Consider the following 21,740-nt stretch of genomic DNA (forward strand, 5'->3'; position numbering starts at 1 on the left):
GAAAATAGGCAGATAAACTTTGTTTATTGAATACTAACTAACTTAATGCGATCATTATCTAACCACAAAACACCACTTCGTGTTAATTATTTAGATTATTCAATGAAGAAAGCAACTGTCCCGTTCCCGTTTCCCACCAAAAAGCCAAATAGTATCTCATTTGACTAGGTTGTCAAGTAGCCAATCCAAAGATATAAAAGAACAAATAGCTACCTACCTAAAGCAACTTTTTTATGCAACGAATGAGCATTGCGATCAGTAATTTACCTCAGTAATTTAGATTCGATATGATACAAGATTATCTACAAGCTTCATATTATTACTTACTTAACTGGCTTACTCTCACTGAGAATAACATATCTAAGTATTAAGTACCATGCTATTGCTGGTTTAATCTATTGATTGTACACGATAAAACAACGTCAAGTTACGATTGAAAAAGTTGGAAAAAAGTCTTGCATATAAACGAAAAGTTAAAACATAAAAAATATGTATTTACAAGTAGAATCTTTGAAAGATTCATGCATGCTTAGGCAGAGTAAATAAAATGTTACCCTCGCGTCATAATAGTGAGATCACATCAGCTTGCCTCGTTCGGGTACATAATATATTGTATCCTTACGACTTGTGATTCTACCTACCCCAATATGACTGACGGTGTTTATGTACGTCACAATGAAAAAAACAAATCAGTAGACTTAACGCAGAGCGTCTAAGATGAACTTATTAGAAAGTTGCATTACCAATTACCGCGTCTGATACGCGAGTCATAATAAATGGTTGATAATAACAACAAGTGTGTACATTGATTCAAATTGCTACGACGAACACTCATAGTCCACTACTCACTCGCCGGCCAGTGGTCACTCAGTATAGTGGGGGTTGATAAAACTCACGTTGTGACCTATTTCGACTCTCACAACGCGCGCCGCTCGCCACTCTATCGATGGCCGCTAAGAAAAGCGCGGGAAACGCATTGAGAAAATAAAAATCAATTTTCGAATTTTATTTCTTAATTTATTTTTTTAGAAATAGACTTTTACATTTTTAATTTATTACTTATTTTTAATTTTACGAGTGGTAAATGATGTGATTGAACTGTGTCGTGTTGGATTGTAACCGCAAGTGGTGTTTTACTGTTTGATCAAGGAGTGTTGGTGATCAGTTTCGAAGATGATGAAGGTGAGTTTTTACTATTGTTTTTATTTAAAGTTTTGACAAACGTCACATTAACGTGGAAAACCTAATTATTCGATTTAATCTGTATGTTTTCATGGGTATTAAATACAGACAATTTTTAGACCCGGTGAGAACCCTCAGCGCTCCCCATTTGTCCAGCCAAGTAGTTAATGCCATTTGCGGCAAATCTACAATAAGTCACGCCAAAAAAATACAGACATATTTTTGAAGCAATAATAAAATAAACGTATTATTATTAAAGATTAGTTACCTACTGAAAAAGTTAATTTTGCTAAAAAACGAATAATTTACTGAAGAGCAACTTTGACAATAGCGTTTCTTTACCACACGCAAACTAATAACTCAGAAAGCGATTCGTCATGAAACCATTAGAATTCCAGTACCTAGTTACTAGTTAATTAATCAGAGTATAAAATGAACATTTCCAACTTAGCTGTCAGGTAAACGCTTTTCGTTATCATGTATATTAAATAGAACCAGTAAGTAAAGCTCGTTACAGCTTTAGATAAATTCTTAGTAATCTGTAGTGCTGAGTATTAGAAACGGGTAAATATTATTGTAAGTAGAGAAATTGTATCTGCATAGTTGGACCTGTCCTGCTGGTTCCAAGGCCGTTCAGTGGCCCCTTGTTTATCTAGAAGACATAAAGAACTGTCTTATTTCATACAAAGACATAGAAAATTAAAGCAAAGTGGGACTTTTTGTTTTAAGACGTATGTTAGACCCTTGGTCAGATGGTTGTAAGAGATATCCCAATCTAGAAAATACAAGATCCACAGTAACACAGTTGATAAGTACTAAGATAGCTATAATTTATTTTAAATATTTTATCAAAAATAAAAACTGAAAAGAAAAACAACATAAAAACCAACAGACTCGATGCGTTACGTTCCTAATATCTATGTTCCAATCTATTCCTATCCTTTATAGAGTCGTACGGATAGATTAAGTTTCCACTAAAGTGGAGACGAGAAGAGTTAAGAGGAGGCAAGTAGAGACGTGCACAATTGACCAATGAAAATGAACAAGACAGTTCTGTCACTGTCTCCTTCACGGCGATTGGCCGATTCTTACACAATTCTGGTCGTCTCCTCTCTGCTTTCGCGGAAACGCACCCTTAAGTTTCTAACTAATTTTAAAGAGGTTTTTCGACAATACCAATGCTGTGAGATGACATTCAACCACGCATGCACGTGTTTTTATCGTATAACAAAAGGCGGTAGCAAACGAAGCGATAGATTAAACATCTATGCATAAAACATCGAACATAAATTTTCACATTTACCTCATTTGCATTCAACGAACATGCAATTATCATTGTTGTGTGCGAAATCATAAAAAGCACTTTTGTGAGGAAATAATGTTTGTGAACGTATTGTAGAAATTGTCTCAAAAAACTGATATGTATTGCAAGTAGGTATCTAGCTTTGTCTACTCTCGCTTTTCATAATTTTACTCGTGATTTACAAGCTCTGGTTTATAATTACCATTATGGTAGACGTATAATTAATACACATATAGGTACTTAACATAATTAGTTAGATACATTGTGGCGGACTCAATACAAAGACTTATCATAAAAAAGCAATTTAAAAAAGTCTTAAAAATCTGTTTAAATAATTAAAGTAATAAATAATAATAACAGAAACAAAAACCACAATAGATATTACTTAGAGTGCATGAAATTCAATTCAAAATCAAAAATATATTTATTCAGTAGATAACATAGTTACCTACACTTTGAATCGTCAATTTTCACATAACGAACGTCCCATCCGCCTAAAACTACGCGACACCCAATTCTCACACAATATTTTTTTTTGGTCGGCCAAGTAGTTAATGCCATCTGCGGCAAATCTACAATAAGTCACGTTAAAAAAAACACACACACAATAAGCTACTTGACAAACTGGTCAAATGAGATATTTTTTACAAAACGTCAAAACGAAAGTTTTCTTTAGAGTTTGTATGGCAATACAGTCCTGTGACGTCATCAATAAAAGCGAACGTCGTTCTCATTGTTACTTAACTCTTAAATAAAAATCGAAATTAAGCCGTAAAGTAAAATGAGATTGCTTTGTAATGGCTTCTATTTGGATTAGCACTTTATAATTTATCTTTTACCCAGTCAAATAGGTACCCTAATGCAATACAAGTCTAATATTTACTGTTGATCTAGAATAAAAGTGCATAGTAGGTATAGTAGTGGTAGCACGCACTATAGAGAGTGCAGAACCGGTCATTCGAGATTTCACATCGCGTTAATGACAGCCGGGTAAACGAACATGTCATCTGCCTTGGGGGAAATCTACGAATTCCATGTTGGCAATATTGCACATAAGAAATATGTCCTAAGTAGGTATACGTTGAGTAGAGCCCTCAGCGCTTCCTATTTCCACCGAAATAGCGCTCTGTCGTGTTGGTTGTAACATCATTGACGGACCTCATCAACCCTGGCGTCAGGGTTAGTATTGCGCTACAATGGACCTCTTATAGTCCTTTTTTAAACGTATTTTTTATAGAGATGTGCCAAACTGTGTTAAAATTACTTAAAATTAAAAATATATTCGACCTGAACGGTCAGCAATCGCTCCCCTCTAGTATTTAGTTTGAATAGGTAAATTATGTAGTTGTTACATGAGCCATGTAATGTCCAATTAGTCAAATCAGTTACTTTTTACTAAAAGTTAAAACACGAAATTACTATGGAATTTGTATGAAAAAGCGCACCGTGACGTCATAGAAAAACGTGATAAAATGTCGGACTTATTATTGCGTTTTCTTTATTATATGATTCGTAAATAAGTTAAATAGAAAAAAGAAAAGCTTTTCATTAGTTTTAGGTCTGTCTTTATTTAGTAATCAGAATGTCAAAATTGATCTTGAACCTAGTACACGACGTAATGGTAACCCTGACACCAGAGTTGCTGAGATCGGGCACTGATCTGACAACGCACACGTATCATAAACTACAAAACTCCTGGAAGAATTTAAGAATTTAATCTATAGTAACATATTGGCCACGATTCCGGCAGACACCGCCTAATTTTATTTTAAGTTATATCCGTAATTTTCATATCCGTCGAAAAGGAAAGGGACGGATGATTCACAGCTCTTAATTTTAGGAAGAATGAGTAAATGAATGAATAACCCGGGCGAATCAAAAAGGTACGTCGCTGGTATGCAATCCGTTTGACGTGCTGTCTACTTAACTGTGTCGGGTTATTGACTGATGTAAAATTTTTAGACGGTTGGTTTAGATTTGTGCTTAAAATTGACGTGTGTTCCATAAATTTTATGCTTGTCGATTACCCGTCCCTTTCCTTTTCGGCGGATAAGAAAATGACAGATATAACTAGAAATAAAATTAGATGGTATTTACAGGAATTAGCACCATTATCAATGAATTGAGTCGAAGATTTCCAGTGACGTTTACAAACTCGTAGGTAATGATTCATTAAGTTTTGACAGAAATTCATACATAAACAGCTGTACCCAAAAAGATTTTTCGTTCGACTCGTGTTTACATTACACTCACCATTATTATTAAGAACACGGACATTATGTAAATAATTTTCCGGCAACATAATGCATATCCGAAACTAATGATTAATTTCTTGTTTTGTATACAAAGAATGCCAAACTAAGTGAGTAGGCAAACAATGTGCACACACAAATAGTTGTTGTAAACTATAAATGTTTATGTTTACTCATTGGTCGTCTCAGTAATGAATGGGTAGTTTTTTTATTAATTTGTTTACAATTTTGTTTTCATCATCATCAATTTAAGAGCCACGCTCTTGTCGGTGTAGCATTTTCCATTCCAGTCTATCAAAGGCCAATTCCTTGACTTCCCTATAAGACACGACGTTAACCTTTTCTTTAATCTGTTCCATGTAAGCTCTTCTTGGTCTTCCCCTTTCTCTCTTTCCTTCTAGCTTCTAATTTTGTTTTAGTCATCAAAAATTCATCATCAGTTCTTTGGGTTTAGAGTTTATAGTACGGAACAGGGGGGTTAAAATGGCCACATCGAAGCCATTCATCTAAGAAAGCAATATTGCTATTTGACATTTGTTTGCATTGCGCTTACTATTATGCGCAAATGTCAAATTACATGTCAAATTATCGTACTATATTTACACATATATGTAGGTAGAGATATAACAACAGAATATATGCGAAAGTTACTAAATACCAGATGGTACATACCTACCACATAGATACCAAACATATTTTCTAAAAAATAATTGTTATAAGTAGTAGGTACTTAGTGCTGATTAAAAGGAACCCGGATTTCAAAATAAATAGGCATATAATGTACTTACTTTCCTAATTACCTCAACCTCAACGAAATATCAAGTTATTTTCACGTTTCATAAAACTGACGAATAGTAGAGAAAAAAATGTTTTAATGTGTAGGCGATTTTCTCTAGCGGACTACTGGCCAATTAGACTGAAGAACACCGTTAACGTTCTGCTTTATTTACTGCAATCATGTACTGGGAATGGCCAGCATAATACGCCGACAATTTATATGCGAGTATTTGAGCAATCTGCATAACATTTTATGACAAAATTGCTTCCTAGATCCTGGATAAACAGCAAGCAAAAACTATGTCACTATCTCTATTAAATGAAAGCATAAGAAACTTTTTTGATTTTAGTAAGTAATATTTTTATAATACTGGCCCTTTTTCACCAAAATATTATTAAAAATGCCTTTTGTATTTTTTTCGTTTTTGTCTTCCTTTCGCTTTAATGGCTAGGTACTTATTTTAATATTTTTTTTTGCAATGACCCGGCCAGTACCTACCCAAAAGCAAATTAAAAAGTTTTTCATCGAAAGAGATTTTAAACTTTAATAAAAGAAATGTAAACACACAAAATTATAAGTAAAAGTGTGATATTTGAAACTTTTTTAATTACTTTATTTTTAATATTGGCCATTTTCTACGAAAATATTTAAAAAATGCCTTTAGGTTATTTTTTCTTTTTATTTTCTTTCCCTGTAAAAGGTTTGTTCAAGTCCGTGTTTTTACAAATAACGGCCGGTATGTAAAAAGTTTGTTTATTGTTAGAGGTTTTTCAATTCAAATCAATTAGTTTTATTATTTAGTTTTTAATCTATAGCCGATTCCATTGCTTGGTATTCCGTATATTTCCTCATTGTGTAATGTTTTATTTTAATAATGTTATGTTTTATTCCGTAACTATACTGAGTGATTTTAAAATATTCTGTAGATGTAGCGCTAGTGTGTTCATCTACCTATGTTTTTTAGTTTTTTGTGTTTCTTTTACTGTGTTCTGTGTTAGTGGATCGTCGCAATATGACGTTCGTATAAGTCTTATGTAAGTACTTAATTATAAATGATTAAATAAATTATAAGATTAATGATTAATACCTAAATGATAAAAACGCCTGGTATAAAATGTGTTTCTTTAGTTATTAAATAACCAGTAATGTATAACTAAATTGATTTAAAAGATGTGTTGCTGTTGCAGTATCTTGTCATTTCTTCTTCTCAGCCATAACACCTTGCGAAATGACGTAGATTCAAAAATGTTAAATTGACCTATTGAAGGTCAAGTTTATCCATGATAATTACGTTGAATGAATGATTCTAGTAATGCATCCCAGGAATGGATTATCAGTTCGCTGACGTGTCGGTCATGAAACTGCGCTAGCGCATTCGGTTTCGCCCGCACCCACCCGTGACGGACGTATAGGAGACATTCAAGTTGCGCACGCTCGGAATAATGTGCTATTGATGAACATTTTAATAAGTTAAAAGTGAAATGCGCTTCATGATATGGTTAGAAATGGCTGATTACATACGTACCAATACAAGTTTTTAATTGTTTGTAATATCATATATTAGAAGTAGGAACATTTTCATAAGATAAATATACTTAATGAGATTTCGTAGTTTGCGCATGATGGGTTTTGTGGCTCGAGACATATCTGGGTAATTCTCACCAAATCTCGAAATTCGGTCGACACAACATTGTGAAAAAAAATGTTGTAAAATGTTGTAATATATTTATATAAAAAAAAAAATTGTTCTCATTGGGTCACATTTTATAATATCCATAGTTAGCAGCAATGATATACTTTTCAAAGAAAAAATAATATCCCTTTTCTGTCGATTAGTTTTTCTGATAAACTCACAGGACTGGAATTTCGAGATTTGGTGAGAATTACCCATCTATAGACAGGATACACAAGTCACGTTCTTAACTTGTGTCTATCTGTCAATATGTTGAAAAAGGATGTGTTGTAATTGTAATATTTGTGGTGTAGATGGTATATCCATTTGTATTTTGACTTGCAAGGTTGTGGTGAAAGAATTTGCCAACCGTGTGATGTTTTCGCGGGTTAGGTGAGTGCGTCGAATGTCAAAAAAGATTATCCGTTATATAGATAGGTACATCTACTTATGTATTGAATTCCCATATAATGAGATGTTGGTAATTATACCTATTGTTCATACACACATATTTATGAGGTTACAATTTGAAGACACTTTTGATACGAAGTCCTATGTTGAATCACTTAGTGACATGACTTCTTCTTATTATGTGGGTTGTGAGGTGGAATACCAACCTCATCAACCCTGGTGTCATGACAGTGGGTTATTACTGAGCCGCCAAAGGCCCCTGACATGGCTCAGGTAACGACTACGTACATACATCAAGTTCTAGAATGGCGACCACGTGTCGGACGACGCTCAGTGGGTAGGCCCACTACAAGGTGGACCGACGATCTGGTGAAGGTCGCGGGAAGCCGCTGGATGCGGGCAGCGCAGGACCGATCGTCGTGGAGATCCTTGGGGGAGGCCTATGCCCAGCAGTGGGCGTCGTACGGCTGATGATGATGATATGGACTGATCACGTGTCACTAACGGCCTCCGTGATCCAGCAGTGCGGTGGGCCAGCCACCTTAAGCCGTTGGTCCCGGTTATTACTTACTGATGTAAGTACGTAGTCGTTACATGTGTCATGTCAGGGGCCTATGACGGCTCAGTAATAACATTGACACCAGGGTTGATGGGGTTGGTAATCCACCTTACAACCCACACGATAGAAGAACTCTCATAGAGAAACGGACCTCCGCAGCTAACCCACCATTTGAATATATTACCAACCACAACATTATTATGTTGGTACCTACTTTGAAAATACCACTCCAATTCTAATAATACCAATCACACCGTCATGTTAATGTTATGGGAACATTTACTGAGAACTGTTTTCACGTTTTGCTACCGATACTGGTTGACGTTTGAACACGCCTAGAAGACAACGTTACATTTATGGAATTCTACATTCTAGTACCAACTTGACCTGTTTGAGTGTGCATTTAATTTCTTATCAATGTACTCGCACTTGGTACGGACCACCTTGGTTTAGTCTACGATGAAATTATGACGATATTCGAATTAAATATTGATTTATTATGGTGCACACTTGCACAGTCATGAGCAATATTATGTACCCACTTTAGAACCCTGTCGCACTATCATATATTTGATATTTAATGAGACTTACGGTTTAATTTGTCAAAAAAGTTAATGTGACATGGTGTCAAAGTGTATACATACCTACATATTAATACTCGTGACCGCACACACAAAATAAAATACACTTGAGAAAAGAATACAAGTAATCTAATCTAGCCTACTACATCCCACTGCTGGGCAAAGGCCTCCCCTTCCTCTTTCCATTCTTCGCGGCCCTGTTCGTACCTACTCCGGCCAGTCCCTCCAGTAAGCGTCCAAGTCCACGCCGTTTGAATAGAATATAACTCAAAAACAGGACAATAACATAATTTAAAATTGTCATAAAACAAGTACAAATAAGTAAAACGTATTTTTGTCATAATGATCATAATGCTGTGGTGGACGTCCTGAGATATAAGGGCCTCGCTCAGTACATGTCGCGACGTGAACCACGACGCTGGTGTTATGTAGACCCTGTCTGAAAAGTTCCGGTATGTCTCCCAAATATGGACGCGCAAAACACTGACCATAATAAGTAATAACAGGAACTAAAGTTTACAAATTAACTCTACTTCTTCTTCTATCGTGTGGGTTGTGAGGAGTACCAACCTCATCAACCCTGGTGTCAGGGTTACTATTGAGCCGCCAAAGGCCCCTGACATGGCTCACATAACGATTACTTACTTACATCAGTAAGTAGTAACCGGGACCAACGGCTTAACGTGCCTTCCGAAGCACGGATCATCTTACTTTCGGACAATCTGGTGATCAGCCAGAAATGTCCTAACCAAACTAGGGACCACAAAGTGATTTTTGTGATATGTCCCCACCGGGAATCGAACCCGGGACCTCCGGATCGTGATACCAACGCTCAACCACTGGACCACGGAGGTTGTTATTAACTCTACTAAGAAGTTATCTTATTTTAAATAAATTCGGTTTAAACCTAGAAAGTATGTAGGGCCCAAATAAAGGGCAAGTGGAGTAGCATAAAATGGCTGAAAAAAGCCCGTAGAGAAGTATGTTTGTCCCTGTCTATCTTGTACGAATGGGGTACAAGAAAAAAAAAACCTAGAAAGTAAACCAAGGTAAAAGTGAGTGAAATATGAATTTGCACTCCTAAGTCTATTATGTACATAGGGGTTTCAATAATCAAAATTCGGAGTTTACGTTGGGTACTGGGGCAGAAAATTAAAGATAGGCCTCATAACTAATTTAAGAGCCACGCTCTTGTCGGTGTCGCATTCTCCATGGTACTTTTTAGGGAAGAATAGGGCAGTGGTTTCCCTCTTACCTTCCGCCCCGCAGTGCTCTGTCTGACGCCAGTGTGACGCCAGAGTAGTCTATTTCAAAGCCGTACTAGGACTCCTGTCCTCCACCTCTGAATAGTACTGACAGTTACTGCTGCCCTCTGTCAGGTTCCAGGTTACAGTCCCTGTGACTCGCCTCTTCCGTCCTGCATAGCCGTACCGATGGGTCCCATCTCCGCCTCTGCAACCGTTGAGGTCTTCAACCAAAGGCCCACATAACATACCTATTATACATCAATGTATTTACCTTATTACAAAATATCGATTCTTGGGCACAGATTTTCAGTTTACATAGTAAAACCAAGAACCGATGCAATTTAAAACAGTTTGTTTCCTTGATGGAAATTACCTACCTAATTTGGTCAATTAATAAAATGTGTAATATTTTTTACAGCTACATCTAATCTACCTCACGCTTCTGTCGCTCTCTGACGCGGCGTTCGTCAGTCACATGGGGTTGGTGAACCAGAACCACAACCATAATAGCAACCAGGGCGCCATCAACCGGGTGCGGGCGTCCGCCTTCCGCCCCGGCGTCATGCTGCGGCCCTGGACACATCCGAGACTGGTGCAAGCCGCGTCACATAGAGTGCCCTACGTCATCTATAGGAATCAGCCGCAACGGTAAATTAACAGAATAAGTATTAATATTTTAAAAGTATTTACAACCAACTTTTTTGTAAAAACCACCACATAGGGATTGTGTGTCCTTTCTAATATGATGGGTGACCGTCAAGATGGCGAAACCAACTATCTTGTTTGAATTGCCAAGTAAGCACTTGCCGAAGTACCAACATTTTATGCTTAGTATCACTTCTTGTTGAATTATAGATTTTTTCTTGGTCGTTGCACTGCCAGCAAAATAATCAGTTAGCCTTCCACAATCCCTTCACCGGCTTTAGGAGGAAAATCCAATTCACAAATTACCAACTAAGTCAAATTAGCCATATTGACAATTTACCCTTTTGCGACTTAACCCTAGCTTCATCGTCCACAGGTATGCAGTGAAGCACTACTCCCCGACGCGCGTCTTCACGGGCCCGTGGAAGGCGAGCCGGCCGGGCGCGCCCGTCTCCGCCGAGTACGAGTTCGTGCGCACCGCCTCCGCGCCCACGATCCACACCGACGGTGGTAAAGGTTGACTCGCTAGTGCACTGCACCGCACTTCTGTTCTCGTAATACTTAAGACCTGTGCGTTAAAAAGGCCACGTCGAAGCAACTCATCTACAAAGCGATATTGCTATCTGACATTTGCGCATATAAAAATAAGTGCGCAGTCATATAGCAATCTTGCTTTTTTAGATGAATTGCTTAAATTTGGCCTTTTTAGCCCCTCTGTTTCGCCATTTTCTGATAGCCTATCTAGAATTCTAGTTACAGCTTTTAGTTACTTATCCAGCGGACAATATTCACCTGACTAATTTATGAGGTTGCTGATCGACCTCATAGCGAACAAGATCCCTAAGTCTATGGACCTCAACAACTCTGGCGCCCGTGTCACTATTGGACCGCCAGCGCCTGACATAAGTACTTAGTTAAATTACTACTTACTTACTAAATAAATACTAGCCGGGACCAAAGACATGGCGTGCCTTCCGCAGCAAGTATAATATTCGCCTATCACGGGGTTATGGTAGTACAGTCATGAGCAATATCATGTATCCACTTTAGAACCCTGTCGCACTATCATATTTGACATTTAATGAGGCTTACGGTTTAAATTGTCAAAAAAGTTAAAGTGACATGGTTGCAAAGTGTATGTATATTAGTACTCGTGACCGTACACCGCACTTATGTTCTCCTAGTATTTAGTTTTGGAAGGGATGATTGGGTACTTTTCTATCTTTCCGATTGGGTAGTTAGTCTTAAGGTAAATTGTACCAACCTACCAACTAAAAGAACCAACTAGTTGGACAGAATGAATGGAAGCAGAATGTACTTACTGAGGGGTTAAAAAGGCCATATCAAAACAATTCATCTAAAAATAAACCAATATTGTTATTTGACATTTGTTTGCATTGCGCACTTACTTTTTATTATGTACAAATGTCAAATTGAAATATTGCTTTTTTAGATGAATTGCAACTTTGATGTGGCTTTTTTTACCCAACACAAACACGAAAAAAAAAACACTTTTTCCTATGTAGGTACGTATAAAACCTACAAGTCTGCAGTACAGACACGTAAATCTTTTATAGAGGGTAAATGGTAAATTCCTTTCATTACCTGTCTGTTATCTTGTCACTTGTCGTGTTATCAATAAATATGTTCCACTAGAACTCCTTTGAACTCCTTAGTGCACTGCTGCACAAAGAGCATAAAAACCTTCGTCCACAGTGGTAATAGGACGGTAGAAAGTTTCAAGTTTACTCAAACTCAAAAATATCTATTCACTAGGTAACATAGTTACACTTTGTTTTGTAATTTTTGTCTAACGTCTCATCCGACTAAAAGAACTTAGCCTGTATAGTCGAGCAAAAGTAGCTGTAAGAAAAACCACGGCACAGGGCATTAGACTTTTTTTTTTTAATAACCTACTGGAGCTTTGGGTACATGGTCTTCTTCTATCGTGTGCGTTGCTTTTTATTATTTTTATATAGCTTGATTACCGACCCCATCAATCCTAGTGTCAGGGTTATTAGTGAGCCGCCAAATGCCCCTGACATTCAAAGGTACCAGACCCAGATTAAAATTCCAACTTGAGACTTTCTACTGCCCCCTGTGGACGAAGGCCGCGTGGTTCAGAGCTTTGTCTTGACAGGTGCCATCCACACTATACCAGCGCCCAACCTCAGCCTGTCGGAGAAGCCCATCGTCGTCATGGATGACCACGTCTTCCATCATAACATCGTCACTGAATCTGTGAGTATGAGTTTCGTATTTATTTACAGTTTCGCTCAATGAGCCGTAGTGGCACAGTCGGAAGAACGCATGAATCTTACTTTGAGGTCGCAGGTTCGAATCTCGACACGTCTAAACCAATTTATCATCATCCTTTCCTTATCTCACTCTTCGTGAGGGCGGCACATGATTTTCAAATTTGTTTTCTAAATCATATTTGGATCAAAAGTGGATTGACTGTGTTCTTCTTAGATCTTCCTTTGTTTTTTGTAAACAGACTATCATTACCCATTTTCTTCTATTTCAGCCGAAAATATACGAGGTGACAGAAAAATACCTAGACCACTTTTCGAATTCAGTCCCAGCTAGAATAGAAAAGCCTATAGGATTCTCCAAAGCCACAGTATGTATTTCTTTGCACTTTATGTAGGTCCACTATAAACCTATTAGTAAGGGCTTGAATCCTTCTAATAATCGTACCTATCATTAACTCTGCGGCACTCATTCTGAACTGTTTCCTAAATGATATATCTACATATCTACTGTAAAAATGTATCAGTTTTGCATCAAAGTTCAAATGCAAGAAAGAAACCCCAAGCTAATCTGAAAGCTATGATACTCGATGTTTTAGTTAGCCGTCTTATTTGGTCATAATACGAGACTCGATATAACAAACGATATCTTTTCCAGTCGTTCACAGCACCAGAACTACATTCACTAGTCAAGAACGGACTGCAACTGAGTTCAGACTTGGGACTCTCATCGATAGCGTTGCCATCATCACTGCAACAACAGATACACCATCACATTCAACAACAAGCCGCAGCGAGCCAACAAAATCGCCTGCAACAGCAACAACAACAAAATAACTTATTCCAACAGCAACAACAACAAATCCATCAAAATCAACATGCTCAGCATCAACAGAACTTTATACCCCATGGGATAGTTCCTCAGCAGTTCTCTTTACAGGTAGGTTATCATAACATTCTAGAACTCTTAAGACCTGAAATGAATATTGTTTAATTCAGTATTTTATAGCATTGCAAATGTTCTTAGCAAAATTTTACGTTTCAGAATTTACACAATATCCAGAATAATCAAGAAATCGTACAAGCGGTGCCAGAAGGGTTGGTGATATCGCCGAATGCGTTGTACCAGCCAGACCCCGCCTTCTTGGAGAAGCTTCAGAATCAACTGCTACAACGGTTCCCTGGCGTCGAGTTCGTGCCTTACCCGGCCGATTTACAACCCGTCCAGTCTCAATCCATCCAATCACAAGTACCTGCCATACATCTTCAGCAAGTGCCACAAACACAACAACCACAACAACCGCAATCTGTGCAACCACTACAACAGCACCCGCAGTCATCACCCCTGTTCTTACTCCAGAACGAACAAATCGTCAAACAAGATCCACCCACCTTCGGTCTAGCCGAAAATCAAAACCACAAGAACGTATTCCTAAGAGAAACCCACGAAGGCAATGTAGTGACGTTAGTCCCGCAAATAGTCGTAACTAACGCCACTGAACACGAGTTCGAAGTGACTTCTGCTTCAATGCCGCAAAACGTCACATTAGAACTTGTGCAAGCCGAATCGAAACCAGAAGCGACCACTGTAAAATACATTATAGAAACGACTACTGAAGAACAGAAAACGACTCCAGTTTTTTACACAGTCAGTCAGAGTACTCAAACTCCTAGCGACGATGCTACATCTGGTCAGAACATTGCCAACGCTCAGGTTGTCCAAAGTACAGGTAATGTTGTGACCGACAGTTTTTATTCCGGTGTTAATGACATCCGAGCTGCAGCTGCTCTAGCACAAGTAGAAAAACCAGAAGAATCTACTATTGCACAGGAAAATATTACAACTACTCTCCTTCCTGTTCCATCCTCAACCATCAAAGCTGATCTGAAACAATATTTTGTTCAGCAGTCGGAAACAGCTAAAGAAAATAAAACGACTGAAATAAAACCTCTTCTTGGCGTCCCATTCGCAAAAGCACCAAACTCTGTCGCATATACTTTAGTGCGGTCCGACGATAAGGAGACAAAAGTTGCAAAAGATGGATCAGTGTACGCTGGTCAGTTAGTAGAAGCCAGTGTAAGCGAAGATTCGGACTTTAATAAAGAGAAAGCTCACTTACTAAACAGACGAGCGCCTCTAAGGCTAGTAGCCGTGACTCGGAACAAGGAAACCACTACTACACCGGCCGCTCCTCAAAAAGTAACTATAGTGAAAGCTAGGATTCCACCAAAAAGTAAACTGACTTTTGATGACAAAACTGGAGAACCTGTATTAAGAATATACGCAAGTTACGTCGACAATTCAGCGCAGGTAAATGGAATGAATGGCACTCTATCTACTGGACACTTTTCGGATCTTCAGGGGGCTTCAAGTCAATCTATATCTTCATCTATAAACTTGTCTTCAGCGTCTTCCGACTTTGCAACAACGCCTAAAGTTCTTCTTATGACAACTAAATCATCATTTTCAAATTCTAACACTCCTCAGTTTACTTCTATCATAGCAACCTCATCCAAGTCTTCCAACTCTGTTAATTTTCGATCTAAATCTAATAATGGTACTACATCCTGCAAACCACCATCTATAGCTGATCTTTCTTCTACTACAATTTCATGTAACATAATCGAGTGATCTGTATTAATAGGGTCTGTGGAACTCGTATATTTCTTCTAAATCTTGCCTAAGTTATTGATATATCAATGAATTTCGAAAATACTTCTTGCAGAAAGAAGCAACAGCCTCAAAGCTAGCGAATATCAAGCACACTAAGGAAGTAGTCACTCGACAACAGGACACTGCAGATAAGTGGAGACGGCCCACTGTGAACGCATTAGCCAAACCCCACGGGTTTGAGCCAACACAAGTAACTCAGTTTGGGCTTAAACTTAGATCTAGAAGTGACAGTTTTTCGCCACTCTTCGATGATTATATGGTATAGATATGGGAAATATGTTGGATTACCGTATACGATTAATAAGTAAAGGTAAACGAAGCAATTGTGTCCATGTCTGAGGAGTGAGATAGCTTCAAATCTGCTTACTGACTTGTGTTATTCGAGAATAACATTTTCTATAACGTCGTAAGGCCGAGATTTCCAGATACAATAGTAAAACAATGGGGCTTGGATTTTAAAAGGACATTCGGTCTTGCGACTATAATTTCTACATTGGTTTACGAAACACACCGAGGTCATGACACAATTGTATTATGTACAGATATTTATAATGAACAATTTCTAACACCAGTAGGTATTATGGGAATTGAATTGTATATGATTCATGTACATTATATTGTATTACGATGTTTTAGGAATCTTTTTTGAGATTGCAGAAGACTATAAAACCAGGATAATATTAAAATTCATTTGTTAGATTTACAAGCAAAATATTGGATAATCATTCATTCGAATTTCATTAACTGTTACATAGCACGGCAATATTCTTATACATTCAATTTTAGTGTAAATAAATGCAATAGAAATAAGTTACCCTTAAGAGTTGTTAGTGCATTTAGAATTTTATTTATTAACATTGTTATTAAAGCCAAAATTATTATTTAAATATAGAGTAAAACAATTAAGTGTTATTGAATCCATTTATTTTGATTAACCACTATGCAAATTTACAAATTTATGAAATTTATGAAAATCACTTTTCATTATTCAACGGCGGATAGACCGCGTATTTTTGTGCGACACTTCATACGAGTAATATAAAACATTACGTCACCAACGACCACAGTTGTTCGTACAACTAGAAAACACAACAATTTCGTATAAAACATTATCCATAATAAGTATGCATGTTAAAAAGAAAACTGTACAAAGTTATTATTATCATTTAGTTTTCCTTTAGTAATCATTTTATCTAATCTATATTTACCACCGATCCACTAAGGTAAAACATTCATGCAGATTATATTATGCCTAATTGAATAAAAACTATATTGCACTTTAATAAAGACTTAAGAGTACCTTGTTTTCCTAGATCTCTAAGATAACTATCAAGAGGGCAATTTTCACAGAAAAGACTTATCTTGCGTTGTGTATATCTATGGCTATAGATTATGTTAGGTGTTTGGTCAATACCAACTTTCCTGAATAGGAAACTTCAACATTTAACTTCATCAATAATATTGACACATCAAAACCAATTCACCAGCCATTTAGGAACGCTATTCCGACTATTAAGTAATTATTAAGTTTAACTTATGACGCATCACTCTACCTGGGTACCTACCACAAATAGGGAAACAAATCAGTTACTCTTTTTAAAATTTACCACTAAGATTTGTGGTGATAATTTTACTTATGCTTAGAAGCAGGGCCATTAATCAAGAAAGCGATTTGATTAATGCCCTTACAAAAGCATTTTATAGCGATATAAAATGCTTTTGTAAGGGCATTAATATAGCCCAGTATCATAGTTAATTGATATCACGTGGTTTCCTGGATTCGTGCCCGGTTATTGGCAATAGGCTCGCCCCTACTACATGTAGTGTGTGGACTTAAATGTAGCTGGTAAGGAGTGGGTATACCATGGACTATACACCTCTGCCTTCCCCTTGTTTTGAAAGTGGTGTGTCAAAGTTAGACCAAAGTAAGTGCATCACCTCAGTGGATAGTTGGCAGGTAGATAGACGACTAGGACTTATTGAGCTTCTCTAGTTGGTCCATGAACCACGGCCGGCCGGCGGCGCGCTTCGTCAGGATGTCGCACCCTGTCTCCGTCACCAGCAGCGTTTGTTCAAACTGGAAAATAAAATAAATATTTAAGAACTTATTAACATGAGTACTTTACTTCTATGTGGGACTGGGTGCATATAAAAAAACATGTTCAGCTGCCTATCTTTTCGGGCATGAAAGTTGAAGTTTTTTTTATAAAATAGGAGGCTAGTGAGCAGATGGATCACCTGATAGTGAGCAATTACTGTCGGCACACCAGTACCACACCATACAAGTGCGTTGCGGGCCTTTCAGATGGGAGTACACTCTTTCTTTGGAGGTTTGAAGGTTGTATTGGTCTGAAAATACTGCAGGCGACAATTCATTCCACAGTTTAGTTATGCAAGGCAGGAAGTTTCTAGATAAGAAATACATAATTGTGGACTGCCAATGATCCATTTTGTGGCTGCTCAATCTTAAACTCAGGGATAAGTAGTGCCATTTGCGACATTTGTCTTAACATGGATATGCCTCCCAAATTTTGAAATCTCGAAACACAATATTCGATGAATTATTTTAGTAATTTGTATCTTACATATCCCTTGACCAGGGATACGGGTGAAAACGTCAACAGGTTGCAGAGGGGGAGATGGGCCATTAGTATGGCAATCCAGGATGGAAGGGGCAAGTCACAGGGACTGTAACCTGCAACCTGACAGAGGGCAGCAGTAAGTGTCAGTACTATACGGAGGCGGAGGAAAGGTGTCCCAGTACGGCTTTGAGTACTCTGGGCGCTAACCCAGTCGCGTCAGACAGAGTACTGCGGGGCGAAAGGCAAGAGGGAAACCACTGCTCTATTATTTTGTCTAAAAATGTAGCATGGAGAATACTGTACCGAAAAGAGCGTGGTTCTCAAATTAGTGATGATGGTATCTTACGTACATTATAGTACTTCAAAACTTTCACATTTACAATTGTAGGCCTGTACTCATGACATCTCAAAAAGTTTACTTTTATTTATCACATACAAGGTGACAGTATTATAACGTCAAATATATCAAAAATCTCGTGGTGATATCCACATTGACCACAACATTCAGGGTTATTGACCTCAAATAGCACTACCCGATCCCAATCCGTGTATGAAGCAGTATTATGTAATATTGTAACTCACTTGAGCGGAGCGTGAGCCGTCGGCGGTGACGGCGGTCCAGTGATCCGGCCACTGCTCGTCCCGCCAGCCGCCCTCATTGATCATCGGCTCGATAGTGAAGCAGTGGCCCGGCTTCATCACTCCCACTGCTTTGTTTTCTGAAAATTTATACAAATTAAAATCAATGTTGACAATTTGTTTTACATTATTAGATCCCTCCCTCATCTACACATCTACAACATAACAAAGAGAATTAAGATGTAAAAAGTCTCTAGATAGAGACTTAAAGGCAAAAATGCAAAAGGCAGCCTTTTCCTTAATAATTATAATTATTATAAATAGCTTATAGAGGTCTCCCCTCATTCAACTGGAAGCGGTATCCGAGTGTTTCCCTTTTAACAATTCTTTCCTTTATGTTAATTGATGAATGTTAAGGTATAGTAGTTACTCCCAGAGAAAAAAAATATAACAGTTCTACAATAAGTCATGTAAAAAGTTACCTCATCTCACAACTCTATACAAAATCGTAGATGATAAATAAATGATTCATATTTGCATAACAATTTTAAACTTTTAAAAAGACAATCATTATCAGTACTGTTCAGAACCCAACCTATAATCTAAAAGATTGTATGACTCAGTCAATTTTATGTTGCTAAAAAGCAAGGCCTTCAGCTTAATAGGAATTATTATTATGTTTGTCATTTCCATATTTAGGGACTATGGAGTCCCAGACTTTTGGAAGGCGTGTGTGGGGCCGAAGCCAACACGTAGAGGCCCCATAAGACAATTTAGTCTAAATGTGATGTGACATCAACCAGCGATTATCCCTGTATACACTAATTATTAATAGCCCTCAATGTCCCAGTGCAGGGCAAAGGCCTCTCTTCCCTTCCACTCCTCCCTGTCCCCAGCTTATCCATGCCACTGTTTCGAACAGCGGTCTAACTCGTCGCGCCATCGTTTTCGTGGCCTTCCCCGACGTCTGACAGCATTTGCTTTTGCGATAGGAATACAACAATAATTGTAATAAATTATTTACACACGTAATTAAATTCTCACTCACACTAATGATCCCTAGTGAGGAAGGCAGAGAGACAAATTATTGAAAGATACTTTTGATACAAAGCCCTGAGATAAGATTGTCATGACTATAGAGAGAATTTGTTTGAAAAATACTTGTACACAACACTTACTGGCATAATGTGGCACATTTGGTGCCGTGTGGAACAGCCTGTGTATTCCATGACCACAGTACGACCGCACCACACTGAACCCGTTAGCTTGCGCATGTTTCTGAATCACATTCCCAATCTCCCGGTACTTCTCTCCCGGCTTCACTATCTCTATAGCTTTCTGTAAGCACTCATATGTGACCTGCACTAGTTTACGGCTGGATTCCGGAACATTCCCTACAAAGAATGTCTCATTCAAATCGCCATGGAAACCTCGGTGGTAAACAGTGACATCCACATTGCAGACATCACCATCCTGGAAAGTGAAAACATTTGTGCTTAAAATATGTTAACCAATCCAAATTCCCTCCAATTCAAAACACAAACAAAGTCAGTGCCTATCTTCTTATTTTCTTAAGCAAAAAAGAATCCCAAGGCAAATTACCTCTAAAGGACGGCTATCAGGTATGCCATGGCAGATGACTTCATTGACGGACGTACAACAGCTATTTGGGAAGTTATGATAGTTGAGCGGGCTCGGGTAGCACTCTCTTTCAATGCAAGCCTCGTGGACCACACGGTCAATCTCATCAGTTGTCACTCCTACACCACAGGCTCTGTAAAATTAAAAAGTTTGTTTTTAATATTATGTTCTGATGTTATTTTATGCTATAGTATTGCGATGTTAGGAAAAACATGTAAATGCTTCATTTAGCATAAATCTCACTGAAAGAATTTGTTGTACTGAAAGTAGATCGAACGTCAAGGACGAACGCCAATGGCAAATATTGATAATGAGTAAACTTACTTGGCTGCCTCGTCCAGCACCTCCCGACCCAGGCGGCAGGCGACGCGCATGCCCTCGATCTCTTCATCATCTAACACTTTTATCTGACCGGAACCCTTCGCAGCGTTCTCTGAAGCCGGGAAACCGGTCGGATGGTCCGCATAGTCCGGACGACCGATATGAGCCGGCACCGTGCGCTTCGGCCCCGGCGGGTACGGCTTCAACTTCCCCGTAAATGTATACGACGGCCAAGGATTATACTCCACGTTCGATCCATCAGTACTCTCACCCTCTAAAACAAAAATTACACAATCGAAAACAGTCACCGGACACTGAACTTAACCTAAAATTTCGCCTACAACTTACTCGCCAACGAGTGGATAATTTTGTGATTCTTCCACGATTTCTTGAAACAGTCTTGGTTGCAGAAAAACGAGCCCTGTATACCCAGTTTTATACACGTCGGACATTGAAGCTGTGCAACGGATTTGCAGCCAGGAGTTTCACACATTCCAATCGCAGCCATTTTTCTTATTTTTTGTTATGTCAAACCTAAACGTCAAAGTTCTGTACTGCCAACATTCAAACAAGGAATAGTAATGTGCTTACAGAAAAAACAAAATACGGTACCTACCTATCTATCCTTCCGAGAAAACGATAACTGTAATATCCAGTAACTATACCTAACATACAGTGTGATAGCTTTTTTTTTTACATTTCGAAGAAAGCTTCAAATCAGATAAAGTAATTTTATGCAATTGTAGGACAAATTTAATAAAGACATACGAATGTGTGTGTGTGTGCAGTTTATAAATCATGTTAAATAGTGTATTATCTGACTCCGGAATATTGAATTAAAATATTATTAAGAAGTTCCTATAAAAATATCGAGCATAGTTTTATCGATCGCTCTCAACATTACTATTATTTCCAATGCAACCAACACTAGAAATAAAATAATGCGTTCAAAGTATTCTATTATTATAAAAATAAACACTAGTTTTTTAAAATAATTTAAATATAAATCGTATTAGCAGAGTTTCATAGAACAAGAATCCATCTTACCAACTACTTCTACT

General features: G+C 37.9%; 2 protein-coding genes across 3 annotated transcripts; one reads left to right on the forward strand and one right to left on the reverse strand.

The window, feature by feature from the left end:
- The first annotated feature begins 1,092 nt into the window (after positions 1-1,092).
- LOC126381667 (uncharacterized) lies at positions 1,093-16,425 on the forward strand. 2 transcript variants are annotated; one of them, XM_050031126.1, is made up of 8 exons: positions 1,093-1,182; positions 10,404-10,633; positions 11,007-11,146; positions 12,771-12,871; positions 13,158-13,253; positions 13,541-13,822; positions 13,928-15,193; positions 15,609-16,425. In XM_050031126.1, the coding sequence occupies exons 1-8, from the start codon at positions 1,174-1,176 to the stop codon at positions 15,819-15,821; spliced, it is 2,337 nt and encodes a 778-aa protein (XP_049887083.1). In that variant the 5' UTR covers positions 1,093-1,173; the 3' UTR covers positions 15,822-16,425. The 2 variants fall into 2 exon arrangements, with proteins under 2 accessions (XP_049887083.1, XP_049887082.1); XM_050031125.1 differs by having other exon boundaries at positions 13,928-15,736.
- Positions 16,426-16,463: 38 nt separating this feature from the next.
- Positions 16,464-21,219, reverse strand: LOC126381668 (methionine aminopeptidase 1-like). The gene is made up of 6 exons (XM_050031127.1): positions 21,028-21,219; positions 20,683-20,953; positions 20,320-20,491; positions 19,896-20,190; positions 18,721-18,857; positions 16,464-17,633 (listed from the first exon to the last, which is right to left on the reverse strand). Exons 1-6 carry the CDS (start codon positions 21,185-21,187, stop codon positions 17,526-17,528), a joined length of 1,143 nt encoding a protein of 380 aa, XP_049887084.1. The 5' UTR covers positions 21,188-21,219; the 3' UTR covers positions 16,464-17,525.
- Between the last annotated feature and the right edge of the window lie 521 nt (positions 21,220-21,740).

This window comes from Pectinophora gossypiella, unplaced genomic scaffold (assembly GCF_024362695.1).
Source record: "Pectinophora gossypiella unplaced genomic scaffold, ilPecGoss1.1 Pgos_78, whole genome shotgun sequence".
NCBI lineage: Eukaryota > Metazoa > Arthropoda > Insecta > Lepidoptera > Gelechiidae > Pectinophora > Pectinophora gossypiella.

Excerpts from the sequence above, each read along its gene's own strand:
- LOC126381667 (XM_050031125.1), top strand. Across the intron at positions 10,634-11,006 it reads TATAGGAATCAGCCGCAACG|GTATGCAGTGAAGCACTACT; the intron begins GTAAATTAACAG and ends CATCGTCCACAG. Across the intron at positions 13,823-13,927 it reads CTCAGCAGTTCTCTTTACAG|AATTTACACAATATCCAGAA; the intron begins GTAGGTTATCAT and ends TTTACGTTTCAG.
- LOC126381668 (XM_050031127.1), bottom strand. The coding sequence starts at position 21,187 with ATGGCTGCGATTGGAATGTGTGAAACTCCTGGCTGCAAATCCGTTGCA. Across the intron at positions 20,954-21,027 it reads AATTATCCACTCGTTGGCGA|AGGGTGAGAGTACTGATGGA; the intron begins GTAAGTTGTAGG and ends TTTTTGTTTTAG. Across the intron at positions 20,492-20,682 it reads GTGCTGGACGAGGCAGCCAA|AGCCTGTGGTGTAGGAGTGA; the intron begins GTAAGTTTACTC and ends TTAATTTTACAG.